At 41.2% G+C, this 14,496-nt stretch overlaps 1 protein-coding gene across 7 annotated transcripts in view; it reads right to left on the bottom strand.

The window, feature by feature from the left end:
• Nucleotides 1-944: 944 nt before the first annotated feature.
• The window catches only part of usp25 (ubiquitin specific peptidase 25), a 31,867-nt gene continuing 18,315 nt past the window's right edge, over nt 945-14,496 (bottom strand). For 3 of the 7 annotated variants that reach the window (XM_044140773.1, XM_044140771.1, XM_044140772.1), the window contains exons 15-26: nt 13,811-13,881; nt 13,479-13,707; nt 12,707-12,964; nt 12,396-12,535; nt 10,637-10,804; nt 9,322-9,417; nt 7,431-7,609; nt 6,564-6,642; nt 5,513-5,592; nt 4,366-4,489; nt 2,589-2,781; nt 945-1,391 (exon numbers count right to left, since the gene is read on the bottom strand). In XM_044140773.1, coding sequence (XP_043996708.1) covers nt 1,219-1,391; nt 2,589-2,781; nt 4,366-4,489; nt 5,513-5,592; nt 6,564-6,642; nt 7,431-7,609; nt 9,322-9,417; nt 10,637-10,804; nt 12,396-12,535; nt 12,707-12,964; nt 13,479-13,707; nt 13,811-13,881 — 1,790 coding nt within the window. In that variant the 3' untranslated portion in view covers nt 945-1,218. The remainder of the gene's footprint in view (nt 1,392-2,588; nt 2,782-4,365; nt 4,490-5,512; nt 5,593-6,563; nt 6,643-7,430; nt 7,610-9,321; nt 9,418-10,636; nt 10,805-12,395; nt 12,536-12,706; nt 12,965-13,478; nt 13,708-13,810; nt 13,882-14,496) is intronic. The other 4 variants (XM_044140777.1, XM_044140775.1, XM_044140776.1 and 1 more) reach the window with 2 other exon arrangements.

The following is a 14,496-nucleotide window of genomic DNA, read 5'->3' as shown; positions in this document are numbered from 1 at the left end:
TTGAGCGTTACGTTAAGCTATTCCCTGATCAAAATCGTACCTGGAGTGATGCCTTGACTCTTTCGTGTAGGTTAGAGAAGTCCTTCAGTCTCCTGTGGAAACCATTCAGCTGTGCCAAACACCAGAGTGGACCGAGCCTCGCCTTCGAGGTGCAGTTTTTTCAATTATTTTATTTTTTTCCCATTGAGGTCTGAGGTTGGAACGCAACAAAATGTGAGGCATTTGAATTCTGGTTGAAATGATAGAAAAATCAAAGCTTGACCAACAATCCTGGCTTGACTCTATTGCTCTACATTCATGGAAGTCTGTATTAAAGATCACCAATGGACTTAAAATTTGAACTTAGCTGAAATTATTTAGTATTTTTATTATTTGCGCCACATACTGTTTTGAAATTTGTGTTTCACTCTGTGTGAATATTACTTCTAATGAGCAGCTGTAGAAAAGTCTACCGCTGCTCTGTGAGAACCTATAGGAACCTACAATCAGAAGCAGAACTTTTACTTACCTGCCAAATGTCTGTGAACGTAACGAGTAATGGCAAAGGACGCAAAATAAAGATCAAACTGAGGCGAAAAACAATCATTTAGTTGGCCTAAAAGGGCCATAAATAAAATTTTTATTCTCTCAAATTATTAACAAGCCACAGGAAACCTGCGGCCGTCTACCACAGCACTTAAAACATCTCGTTCTGGCACAGTTCACAAAGACATGAGACCCATGTGAGATCCTCGGAGACATCTGAAGGCTCTCCTCCTTACTTTCTTAGAAAAATAAAACATGGTAATACTGTACCAAACAGGTGGCAAGAGAACCGGAGGGTCCATTCCACAAAGAGGGGCGGGGGGGTTCAGAAAGGATTATTAGTGTGGCTAGGGAAGCTTGAATCAAACAGCAACGACAATATTAACTATGAAAAACCTCGAAGCTTCTTGTTTTTTTTCTTCTTATGTTGCAAAGCTGAAGCACAATGTGATTGCTTTCAACTCTTCTCACAATACTGGTTTCCCTCCCCGCCTCATCCTTCCTCTACTGTTCTGTTTTAAAGAGAAGTGTGGAAATAATATTTAGGATGATAAAACCTATAGCAGCAAAAACAATATAATAAAGAGTAACAGAAGAATAATGGCGAGAAGCGAGCGGCGACCCCTGGACCGAGAAGGAACGCTTGGGTTGACGCAGGTCTGCGAGGGAGAGGCGGTGCGGCGCGTCCCGAGCTCATCTCCCCTCGCCGGGCGCCCGGCCGACGGCGGCCATGATGCGGCCGAAGCGCTCGCACAGCTCCAGGGTGGAGTAGCTGGGCAACTTGGGGGGGTCGTGGAAGCTTTTGATCTCCGTGGAGCAGTCCAGCAGCTTGGGCAGGAAGTCGGTGAGCTTCTCCTGGAGGTTGGCTGGGAGACAGAAAGGAGAAGGCGGTGAGCAAACGTCAGGCTGAAATCACGAGCTAAATATTTACGGATTCTGCCGCGCGAAGCCGGAGAGCGGCCAGAGCCGGGTGAGATCAGTGGGACTGGACCGGACTGCTCTGGGTGATAATGCTCTGCTTTCTGCTTTTCATGAACAAAGGACAGGAAATCAGACAAGCAGCTCTCTGTGGACTGATAAAAGCTCCAAACGCTTCAGTCCAAACTTTCCCACAGACGATCCAGAGCAAAGTGGCCTCCAAACATTTGCTTCCGTTAATGAGTTGCAGAAACTGACCTCTCTGGAACTTTACCCACTTTATAACCAAATTTCACTACTTTATTGGGATTGTATGTGAAGGACCAACAATAAATGGTAAATAACTGAAATGGAAGGAAAATGACATGTGAGGATCCCCAAGGTTGAATCCTTGGACCTCCCCTATTTAATATCTACATGCTCCCATTAGCTCAAGTTATAAGAGGAAATACAGTTAGATACACACACGATGCACAGCTCTACGTTACGATGTCACCAGGTAACCTTGAACCCATCCAACTACTGAACAGATCATTCATGGCATTTGCAAAACTTAAAAGCAGATGTCAGCAGACGCTCTCCATCTAAACCTCGCTCAGCTTCAGCAAAAACTTTACAGCTGGTTGAGACAAACTCCAAATTAATTCTCCCGGGTCAAATTCACATTACACTTTGCCCATTCTAGTGTTTAAACAAGTTTTAAAGTTTGCCTTTCACCTCTTCTATGCAGTATGTTGTGCTGTTGTGTTAAACTGGAGCATCTAAGGAATATATTGCAAGTCTGTGGAGGTAACATGACAAATCTAACCTGACTAATTAATAAAATAATCTTTTTTGAAGTGGAGTAGCTTTTTTTACAGCCTTTGTGGTGCTTTACTACAATCGTCCTAAATGATGGTGAAAGTTCAAGAACTGTGCACATGACTGATGCAGCGTATAAAACACTGCATAAATCTGCACAGCTGAAAGTGTTTCCAATGGACAGGAGGGCCACGGTACGTCAATGCTGATCCAAAACTTCCACACGTCTGATCCCCGTCTGACTGCGTTTCCTGATCTCGCTTGCCTTGTTTGTTCTGAAACCGGACCTGCATCCTCAGTGGTCCGACCGTTCAGACCTCCAGAAACTTCCCTGGAGGGCTCACCTTCCATCTCCTGGCCCAGGTAGGAGCACCAGCGGTTCCTCATGTCCTCCACAGAGAGCAGGTCCTTCTCGGCCTCCTGCGCCAGCAGCAGGGGGATGCACGGCACCACCAGCTCGTTCATGATGCCGAGGCCTGTGCTCACTTCCGGCTCCTCTCCAGACTCGAACATGGTGGCCGCTTGCTCGTTCAGTTTCTGCGAGGAGGAGTGGAGGAGAGAAAATGGTGAGTTCAACACGAAGTTTAACCAGGTGGATAAACAGTTTGAATGTAACCTGGCTCCAACTGGAGTTTAAACAGTCACTTTTAATGAGAGCGAGGGGTACCACAGAAGAAGAGCTCTGCAGTTAGCCTGCTAGCAGACAACAGGGGTGGGGACAAAGCAGACGCCGCCGTCCTTCAGAACATGCTGACAATTAAATCCGGCGTCAGTTTTTAGTCGATGATTATGCTGATTAATTGCTGTGGCCCTACTCTCAATGACCATGTAATTCATTTAATTTAACAAAACACCTTTTAAATATTACTGACAAGCTCTAAATGTGCTAGCTTTACGTCACTGATAGAAAAGAGAAACGTGAAACCCGATTGTTGTGTAAAGATTGTCTTTTACAAGGCTCAGAAAAATTTAATCTGAACGTTTAGCAACTGAAGAACGCAGGAGAAAACGTGGCCAATTCACTTCGTTAATGTTCGCAGTTTTCTCTTCTCCTCCCTCCCCGTCTCTCTAAGCCCCGTTTTATTTTGTCTCCTCCTTGAGATGTTTTTCATTTCCTTTATTAGATTTGGGTCTGAAGCAGGTCTTGAAATCCTTGCCTGAATGCAGATACGAGCTTTTTTTTTTTTTTCCTTTCCGTTCTTGGCCCTGCAGCGTCTTGTCGTCACACACAAACTCGCTGACCTCTTTCTCTGAGGAACGACCTGCTTTTCTTTTTCTCTCTCTCTCTCTTTTTTTTTTCTTCCTGCAAGCCAGTTTGGAATTGGGAGCTGCGGGGCTGGATTTGCCAAACGTCCAAGTCCATTAACTGTGTCAACGTTAGCTGTGTTTTCAATTAAAACAAGAGGTGAAGGTAAACAGCTGCATGGACGGCGTTCTGGCCGGGGATCTGAGCTGACCGGCCGGACAGAGGTTAGCTGAGGACGCGCTTGTGTCTCATGGCAATGTGTTTACACTTGCTGGGCCTCCTGCTTCCTATTCCCACTACAATGATTACATTATGAGCACAATGCTGGTGTAAGGTTACCGAGTGCAGCAGCAGCAGCAGAGAAAGACAGAGAGAGAGAGAAAGAGAGAGAAGAGGTTCTGAGGACGGAATGGATCGGGTTGAGGAGGAAAAAAAAAAAACGCTGGCCCTGACCAATAATACCGGAGTGCAGGCTGGTTTGTGGGGGAGAAATGAAAAGAGGCTCACATCACGACGCTGAAAGGATTTTCATCAGTCAGTATCAGATTAAAAAAAAAAAAAAAAAAAAAAAAAAAAAAAACTTTCTGTGGAATCTTTTGTGGGCTTGAAGCAAGCCAAAGCAATATCTCAGTGAATGCAATCTGATTATAGAAACCAAGCTCATCGCTGAGGGGGGAAACATCCAGCTTTGTTAGTTTCTGCTGAGTCACTTTAGCGACGGAGGTCTGATAGAGAGGAAAGGGAGTAACAAAGAGAAGGCGGGGATCAGAGGGATGAACTACTTCACACGCAGATTTCAGGGAGAAGATAATGTCCTTCGATTGCGGTAATATTCCAAAAGGGACGAAGGGTGAAACGGAGGGAAAGCGTCTCACCAGCAGACACTCTCTGCGGTGATAACCCAGCAGCTCCTCGTCGTGTCCGCGGTACAGGCCTTTCAGCAGCAGCTCCCTGTTGTACTGGTACGAGTAGATGAGGTACATCAGGGCCTCCACGTAGCTGCACAGGAACACACACACACACACACACAGAAATACTCCGGTCAGATAACAACGCTGGATCAGAGAAACGGTGGAAACTAAAGAGAGATCCAAGCGAAGAACTCAATGACCCCGGTCTGCACTGCCATCAAACTGGGAGAGGCAATGACTGTGAAACTGTGCCCCCTGCAGGAGAAACTGGGACGGGACATTTTGCTGGTGATGGCTGATCAGAGGATTTTCTACCCCAGCACTCCAACGGTCCCATGACCTTCAGGTTTATATTCTGTCCTAAAACAGGTAAACTCAAGAACTGTCTGTACTTTTTAATTAAAGAATTTGAAGAATAGATACAAAATATTGACATATATTTCTGGCATTTTTTTTTTTTTAAAAAGCCTAAAAAGATCAGGATTTAAATTTGCAACTTGACAAAACCCCGGATGGGATGGAAAAGAGACAGAAGGACATAAAAAGAAGATGAATAAAATAGAGAAAAAATAGAGAGTAAAAGAAAGAGAAAGAAAAATTTGAGAAAAATAAATACAGAATGACAAAAGGAAAGAAACGGAAAGAAAAGACAGAAAACAAACAAGTCAAAGACAAAAATAATTACAGAAAGGCAAAAAGAATGAAAGAACACAAACTAAAATAAGCAGAAAGGCAAAAAGATAGAACCAAAGACAAAGATAAACAGAAAAAAAGAATGATAGAAAGAGAAGAATGAGAAAAAAAGAACAAAATAAAAGACAAAAGAAAGAGGCAGAATGACAGAAGAGATTGCAAACTGTTGAGAATGTTTCATCAGTCGTCCATAGACTTTCAGAAAATAAATCTTATTAGCCGTTTTTAACATTTTATCAATTACTTCAAAATGTTCTCCACGTTTGGACTGAAACAGATGCTATCTTAGAGTCTAGCGTTTTAATTTGGAAGCATACGGTGACAGTTACTGAACCCTGACTCATATCCAACTCAGCCGCTTTGCTTTTTGGTTCACTACAAAGAAGTCAGAGAGATATCAGAGAGCATTTGAACGTACTTTGACTTCTGGAACAGCTCTAAACCAGTCACCATCAGCACCGTTGTCTCTCGGAAATTCCTGTAGTCTTGATGCCACATCTGCCAAAGGGGAAAAAAAAAAAAAAAGTTCAAGCAAATTAGATTTCTGGAAAACAAAGATGGAAAATATTCTTTTAAAATACAGTGGAGGATCTAACTGGCATGTCCAACACTGAATCAGACTCCCAGAATATCCATGTGACTCCATGTTGATCAATACAAGTAATATTAGCAAAAAGGGAGGAATAAAAAACAGCTAGCAAGGATAGAAAAAAAAGTATCCTAAAGTTAAACAATTCAATTTTGTTGTGACGACACTTGGTTATGTTTGTATTTAGAATGAATCCGTTATAATCTGTATTTTATTTTTTTTCTGTCAGATTCGGTTGTTGTTCTCTGTGTTTATCCAAATGGTTATTTTGTAGATCAATATTGCTGTTTACGAGTCTGCATTCACTTGTTTTGTATGTACTATTGTTATTCAATTATAGCTGTCAAAACTAATAATTATTTTTAAAAATCCTTAATTAAGATCACATAAAGTCTTTAATGCACAGAAAAATCTAGACTGGGTTATATTTAATCACAAAAACCACAATGATAACCAGGTTGGCTGAAGCTGTGAAATGGCAAACCAAAACTAAATTTAAATCAAAGTAAAAAGCCATTTATTTTTCAGATATTCTAATTTTTAGCTTTAGATAATGGAATTAGATTGAACACAAACTTTTTCTCCCTCATTCGTTCATTTTTGATTTTTCCGTATTTATCCTGACTTTAAAATCTTCGGTATACAACAAGTGGAAAATCTCCTATATCACTCCAAGCACATTCAGCACATGAAGTGTTACTAAATTTAGTTGTATATTATATATTTGTATCAAATCGATGGCTGGTATTCAGGAATATTTTTTTTGTCATTTCAAACAATGTGAAACGGTGAGATTGTGCAAACTTGAGAGCACAAAATGGGATAAATCCTTCTTATTTTATCTTAGGGAAAAAAAAAAAAAAAGATAGTCACTTCTCACCTCATATTCATCCATGTTGACCTCCTCAGGCTTAATCAGGTCCAGTTTAGCGCGCGCCACTTGCATAATGCTCTTACATCTGTGAGGAAGGTGGGGGTGAAAGGAAGACGAAGCGGTGTAAGCAGCGAGACGCTGAGTCATGGTGAGGTACTATACCAAATGAAATGGTCGGCGCTGCCCCAAGGCCCTAACACGGCCTAATGAATCACTGTTAACTGCCGAGAGGAGAAGTGAAACGCTCCTCCGGAGGCTCCTATTGAGGTCACATGCACGCATAAATCTAATTATCTTGCTCAAAATAGAGGAGAAGGGAGAAATCAATTTTGTACTCATGAATATGGATTGAGGTCAACATGCACAGTGGAAAACTTTTTAAGAGCTAGTTAAGCACAACCCCCCCAAATGACTTTAACAATGCCGAAATAAAAAGGGGGGTGAATCATTTTAAAATAAAAATATTTAGATAAAACATCTCTATAGATGTGGTTTTTCTAGATTGCTTTAGATCTAAAAAGAAATGGTCATGTAAACATGAAAATGTTGCCTATGCTGACAAATCAAAAATTAGGCTCTACAAAATTAAGGACTTTGCTGCCCTCTGCAGGACGCCAACAAAAACACGTTAGGTAAAATTCTATTAAATTAAACCTGCATCTACCAGCTTCCTTCTTTATCCAAGCTCGGTGAGATATGACGGAAAGTATCTTATGTTTAATCAGTGTGTTAGTCTGTCTCTTCACAAAATATATCAAAGCTTTGAGGTTGTAGTGTGAGAATGCATGGAAAAGTCTGAATACTCCTGCACGGTTCTGATCTTAGAAAAGTGTAATAACATTTGAAAGCATGGACCTGAACAGTCTTGCGTACCTCTCGTCAAAGGCAAGGTTCCTGTCCGCAAACTGTGTGAGCAGAGTCCTCTCCAGGATCTTTTTGGGCGCCTCGTTTTGGATGAAGTAAACGATGACATGGTGTAGCCTGTAGTCCAACTCGGGCGGCGTGTCTTCCTGGGCAAACCGTAGGAGACGGGCGTATTCCAGCTTGATGGCCTGAACGGAGACAAAGCACAGGAACATCCAGGGTTCAAGCTCAACACAGCAGGTGGCCACCGCTTCTCTCTAATTTAGTCCACTTTGGGAAATGACTAGGGGTGCACCGATTGCAGTATTCTGGCCGATCACTGATCTTTACAAGGACTGACGATACAGATTTTTTTTGTTTGGTCTGAAAAGTTAATAAGTTGGCAACAGCGGGTTGACTATTAACTGCACATATGCCATTTTTCATGGCAGAGCAAAAGGCGACAATGGCTGATTTTCAGACTTTTGTGACAAGATCGGTGAATAAAATCTGATTTGTTGATTCACTAATCAACCAATTGCAGATCTCCCAAAAATAAGGAAATTGGAGCCAGCTTCTCGGCACACCCCTAGAAATTACAGAAGACACTATATGGACTTAAAATCAGCAAAAGATCTGCATTTTAAAACAAGACATTTTTTTTTTATTTAAAAAAGTTGTTAAGAATCAAATATAAATGTGTGTTTCACATTAAGGATTTCATCTCCATTAAAGGTTTGAGAGGTTTATGGTGCAGACTATATGTGAATCTCAATAAATTAAGGTATCCCGAAGCTAATTTATTTCAGAAATTAGATTCAAAAAGTGAAACCAATATAGATTAATCATACACGGAGTGATATATTCTGTTTGTTAACAGCCGTCCTCAAAATTCAGTTTCTTACAGAATTCGAATATTTTGTCGGACTGATTAAAACGGATAACATGGCCTCCAACTGCATAATCCTTACGTCGAGCCACTCCTGAACCACACAACACTAGAACTGTCTTACATGAGTTAAAGAGAAACAAAACTGTCGCTGATTGCCTCAAAGTTCTTATTTTAGATGAACGTAAATGTGTTTAATTCAGGGTGCGTTGACACCAGACCTGTTTCGTCCACTTTAAATAGACCAAAAAAGAAAACTCTGGCTCGCCGACAAACCAAGGTTTTGGTTTGGTTGCAGTGAAAGCCAGTGCCGTCGGAATGTGTGTAAATGCCAAGCGGACCGGAAACTGCTCCAAAAGCAGAAAGTGGACAATAGCGCATGGCATTCTAGGTAAAAACAAGTGTGCAGGTGAAGTGCTAGCAGGAGAAATGGTATTTTACCAAAGACAAAAGAGAAATCCTAAAACCGCTAAAATTTGACGCCACTCCGTTTTGCTTACATTTTGGTCTCCTATCAATCCTTGTCTACCGGACTATAAGGTGTGAAAACACCTTTAGAAATCAAGTTTATCAAGGCCAACGTCAGAGCAGCCACCAGGAAATGTTGCTGACAAGCATAATGCAGATATTGATTTTTTTCCCCCCACTCAGCAGGACTTGGCACCTGCCCACACTGCCCAATGCACAGCAAACCTGTCTGACCTTACAGAGACTCTATGAAGTACTGAGACTCCTGACCCAATGGATCAGTCAAGCTGATCAAACCTTCTCAATAGATCAATATTTCAGCATTTCAATTTCAAAAAAAAGAAAAGAAAAAAGATTGTACGTAATATTCTCATATTCCGAGAAGCTGAATTTTGAACTTTCATGACTCTGGGTGGAATAAATCATTATATCAGTTCCACATTTTGAATTAAGTCACGACGATGAGTTTACTGTGTGATGCAGAAATGATCATAAAACAGGAGGTGAATGGTTGTATGAAGTGAGAGACAGTGGAATGAAGAGAGGTAGAAGGAGAGATGGTACCTTAAAAAAGGCTGCCTCAGGCCCGTTCTTTTCATAAATGCTGCTGGATTTGCCAATGGCCATAATAATACCCTGCATGTTGGGGGTCATCATTATCTACCCAGAAAGCAGGAACCATGTTAAATAAAATACCCTTCAAGTAAAAATATGATTACATATACATGTTTCATGGCTCTCAGGCAGTGTAGAAGAGCCTACAGGAGTTAGGGCATGCTATTGGTTAGCCAGCACCGCATGCACGGTTAGTGACAGGGAGGGACACAGTTCAGGGGCCGGATGCACATTCCTCAAAAAGGACGGAGTGTAGAAACCAAGGCAACTGATGTCGGATGAAGGTTGAACCTTCCTGCTGTCTCAGAGTGACACTCAGTAGGAGCTTGGCAAATGTTACAGTCAGACGATGGGGTAACAGGGTTTTCCCGTCAGACCGTCAATTTCCAGAACCACACACACACACACACACACACAAAAAAAAACCCCTTGTAAAAGCGCAGTGCAACCCCGCCGAACCACAAAGAGGGGTAAAAGACTTTTAGGTTCTTATTGATCCTGTGTCTTAAGACTGCAGGAGGGTTAAAGAAAATCTGAGATTTAAAAACAAACTCAGAGCATAAAGTCAGTATCCTGTGTGGGATCTCTAGCCAGGTCATTCAAATAAGATGCATTCAAACTTATTCACATGATAACTCCTTGCTTCTTCCTTCAAACAGCATTTTGACCGTTTCAGGGTGGACATCCATCCCAGCAAACTACCTTAGTAAGGAGCATTTTTAATTAAAGTGGAAGTTTTGTGGAGGGAGAGTACTGAGCATTTCTTCTTTGATGCCTTTTTTCAGCTTTGCACCTCCAGCTTGAAGCACCAACACCATTTCAGGCAGTAGCTGTAGGAGGAACGAGCATCTATGTGTCTGTGTGTTTACTTTACATAACCAGCACAGTCCTAGCACGGTATCAATGGGGAGAAAAACATAAAAATAAACACTTAAAAGCCCCGGATAGAATATGACTTCTAAGACATAAAAGTTGAGGAAAGCAACATGAAAACACTCCCCTAGAGAGGCAAACAGCTTCCTGCCATAGAGCCAAAATGCAGATTGGCTGAAGTAGAGATTTTTTATGTGAAGGCTTTGCAGATAGAGCAACACAGGGTTAGCGTCAGAGCGTGTTTTCAGCCTGATGCCAAGTCCTGAATCAGTCAGCAGAACAAAGTACAGCTCAGAATCATAGAAAGCCATGTGAAGAGGCATAATCAACAGCCTTTGACATCTGTGAGCAGGAAGAGACAGAAGAGAAGCTGAGATGGAGCTGCAGCTACCTCGTCATCATAACCCCCCTCCTCTGATTCAATGACAAAGGTGCCCACGTGAGGAATGGCCACCTCTACGGTGCGCTGGCAAGGGGCCTCAGCCTCTTTAACCTGGTCAGAGGGAGGGGCGGGGCTCATCTGGGCCTCAGGCTGAAGGGTGGAGGGAGGGGGGGCTGACTGGAGAGGAAGTGTAACAGGTGAACAGGAAGGACAGATGAAAGGACAAGATATGTTAGATGGAGAGGGAAAAAAAATTATGTGAAATATAAGAACGCAGCTCTCATAATCTGAACACATCTTCAGGTGCAGCCCAATAAAAACTGAAAGGGCAGATGAACCTAATTTCAGATTTGAAAATTCATATTTCCTCATCAGTAATAGTGCAGGATTTAAAATGGCTCGTCAAACAGCTGTGAATGTTAGTGTCAAATATGGCTGCCGGGGATACAGAGTGTAGTGAAAGCTGCATGTGCTATACACTTTTTATTAGACGTTATAATGGTCTGGAACTTGTGACACGCGTTGCTGTTAAATATCTATACATTATTCTTTTAGTGTTGAAGACAAACAGTGGATAGAAACATGTTGTAATCTGCTTGTGTTGCAAACAGTAGCTGGAACAAAAACAAAGAGAAAATCCACTGTTTTCCAACTAGAAAATCTGGAATGATGAGCAAAACTGGGGAAAATGAGGAAAATTCAAATACAAAGCATAAGCAGAGCTGGATATGCATTAATCATTAAATGCTGTTAATTAAGGTGGTTAAAAAACAATTAACCATTTCAGAAATTAACTTTAAGGTTTTCTTTGAAAAATGACTGAAGTGCCAGGCCTTCCAGCTTCAGTATGTTGCTGTTTTTAAGAGTGAAAATGTAATAATCTACAAAAAATGAACATTAGGCTAAATAACTACAGCAAGTGATTCATATTCAGCAAATGACAAAAAATAACAGTTGCTGAAAGTTTGGTAAAAAACAGTAAAAAACAAAAACAAAAAAAAAAAACTAAGAATCACACGATGCAATTTTCTACCTACATCTATTTTGCTTTGGCTAAAAAAAACTTATTAATTGAGGGACATGAATGATTACAATAAATTGCAGCAGCTGTCTCCACTTCTATGCCAGGTATATTTTGTGGAGTCTTTAAAATAAAACTATTTATTTGAGTACAAATCCCTTATTCTACTTACGAACATTTGCAAAACAACAATTTTAATGTTTTACCATCTAATCCAGACCCAATTTAAAAGCCAGAGGTTCAGTGAAACAGCTCGATATAAGAGGAAAATGTTTTCTTATTTAACTTTAAAACCAGAGTAAAAACTAAAGATCTGAATACAATTATGATGTTATTTCCTTTGATTTATTGAACCATAATTTGAGGTTTGGTCAGAAACATTTTTGTTTTATTCTCAGCATGGAACGCAAAAACTAAAAGACTTGTTCAAATAGAAATCTATGGATAAAGGAGTTTCCATTTGTCTGTTTCCCACCAAGCCAGACATGGAAAATCAAAAGAAAAAAAAATTCCACACATTTCAATGCTGTGCAGGAACACTGCTGAGTATTTATTTAACCAATTTGATGAAACACTGGTTATTAAAACCCACACACTGTGTGTGTGAAGGTCTGTATTGATAGTGGATTTTCTCTTTGACATTCTGACGTTGTGCATTAAATGGAGGACCTGAAATGGAACGTTTTGGTGAAACGAGATGTTTCCTAGAAGCTTCAGTTGCAACACCGTCCTGCAGCCCATACATACAGCGTTCAGCAGGACTTCAGGGCTCCTGTCCTCCTGCTCTGCGGCCGCTCTGCTTATGGCCCTCTCCGTGTCCTCCTGTAGGTGCTTGAAGTCGCCTGTGGGCGACGGCTGCTCCAGGTACTCCGGATCCTGCTGGGCTACTGCAGAATATCAACAGATAAATGAGAGTGCAGGAAAGAATTGGCTTAGCAAAAAAAACCCAACAACCCTGAAATAAGGAAGCGAACAGACTGCATAAGGTAAAAATCTTTTAATAAATTCCTAATGAGCATTAATTTCAAATCCACTCTGATGAGCTTCATGGCGCCTACCAGAATTATCTGGAGGGCTGGATTCAATGCTCATGGGTTGTGGAGAAGAAGTGGAGGTGGAAGTGCTGGACAGTGCTGCAGCCGCAGCTGCTGCAGCCAGAGCCAGCTTCTCCTGCTGGGCCTTGCGGGCCTGCATGGTGTCCCACTCTTCGATCTCCTTGTCGAACTGCTCGTTATCCTCCTTCACGTACTGCTTCAGGTCGGGAGGCAGCTTGTCCATGCCGCTCAGGATCTGGCCCGTCTCTTTATCGAACTCCTCTGCAAAAGAGTGGGGGTACTGATCATCATATGGGAAAAAGGTGTAAAGCTTTATTAAATGGAGGGTTTGAGTAGCCGTAAGGTAAGGAGATGTAGCTTGTAGCATCTAGTAGCTACAAGTTGTTTATATGGTTGCCACTGACCATATTAACACTCAATTTGACATTTTGAAAATAAATTCACTTAATGGAAATATGGCTATTTAGAAAAGAAACTAGTTTTTTTTCTATAAGTTTTGCCGCTGGGATGAGGTGGCAACCAAATTAGTTTTTCACAAAGCTGCAATGGAAATACTTTTTTGCAGCACACAAGTCATGTGATCAAAAGGATGTTACATTGGCACAACCCAGGAAGCAGAAGATGACAGGAAGTAGTCGGAGGATCGTGTTTTTTAATGACTTATGGAAAAAAAGCATCCAAAGTTCTGATGCATTGGAGTTTTTTTGTTGTTGTTTTTTATATACAAGAACAATCTAGAAATGTTCGTCAAACATGACAGCAGTGCTGATTGTACCTTCTATGAGGAATGGCTTCTTGTCATTAATGTACATGAGGCAGTAGGCACTGGCGTTGCGGTAGCCTCCAAATGAGTCCCTGACCAGCTCCTCCCAGGACGACTTGGTGACCGAGATGTCGTTGTACTTCATCCAGCAGCGCTGGTGAGGGTCATAAATGTAGGCCCAGTAGTGGCCGGCGTTAGCCTGGCCTTCATGGACCAGCACTGCATGAAGCCGGTATGGAACCTGAGAAAAAAAAAAGCCAAAGACGTTAGAAATGCAGACGAGAAAACTGAGCATGAAGCTGATGAGTTTTTTTGTTTTGATTAAAAAATAAAACTCCACACACCTGCATCATAGATTTGTCTGAGTACATAAGCTCAATGGTTCTGTGGATTCTGGTTATACTGCCCTGTAGATCTGATGAGAAGAGCAGGATATTATTATATCGTGATAAATTAATGCAACACACAGCATAAAGTTTTGTTAGGAATAGGGATGCACCGATCCACCTTTTTCACTTCCGATACAGATATCTGAGGTTTAGCATCCACCGATACCAATCTGACACAGAAAAACAGTGCTGAATTGACTTGAAATGTTTCAAACACACATAAATGCACTGAAATACACATTTATTTGGTAACTCTTCAACAGTACAACACACTTAAATAGAACAATAGCTGCACAACTTTGGTCCAACATTAAAAAGACAACAACATAACTTGTCAGTGAAATTAATTGTATAAAAGCCGATTTAAAATAAACTGACAAAAACAAAAGGTTCACTAACTTGATCAAATACGGAAAAATAAACTGCAACAAACCTTTTAAATGATTCAGAAAATGCAACTAGGAATTCTAAACATGATGTAAAATAAACAATAAAGTGACGTCACTCAGAGAACAAAAAATTTAATTAGCTTGAATAGATCTGCCCTTATTGTCACCAATATCTGATCTAAAATTTATTTCGGACATTGGTACCGACACAGATTAATATTGGGTCGGTGCATCTCTAGTTAGGAAGCCATG

This window comes from Gambusia affinis, linkage group LG15 (assembly GCF_019740435.1).
Source record: "Gambusia affinis linkage group LG15, SWU_Gaff_1.0, whole genome shotgun sequence".
Taxonomy (NCBI): Eukaryota; Metazoa; Chordata; class Actinopteri; order Cyprinodontiformes; family Poeciliidae; genus Gambusia; species Gambusia affinis.
This window is presented reverse-complemented; position numbering and strand designations above follow the sequence as displayed.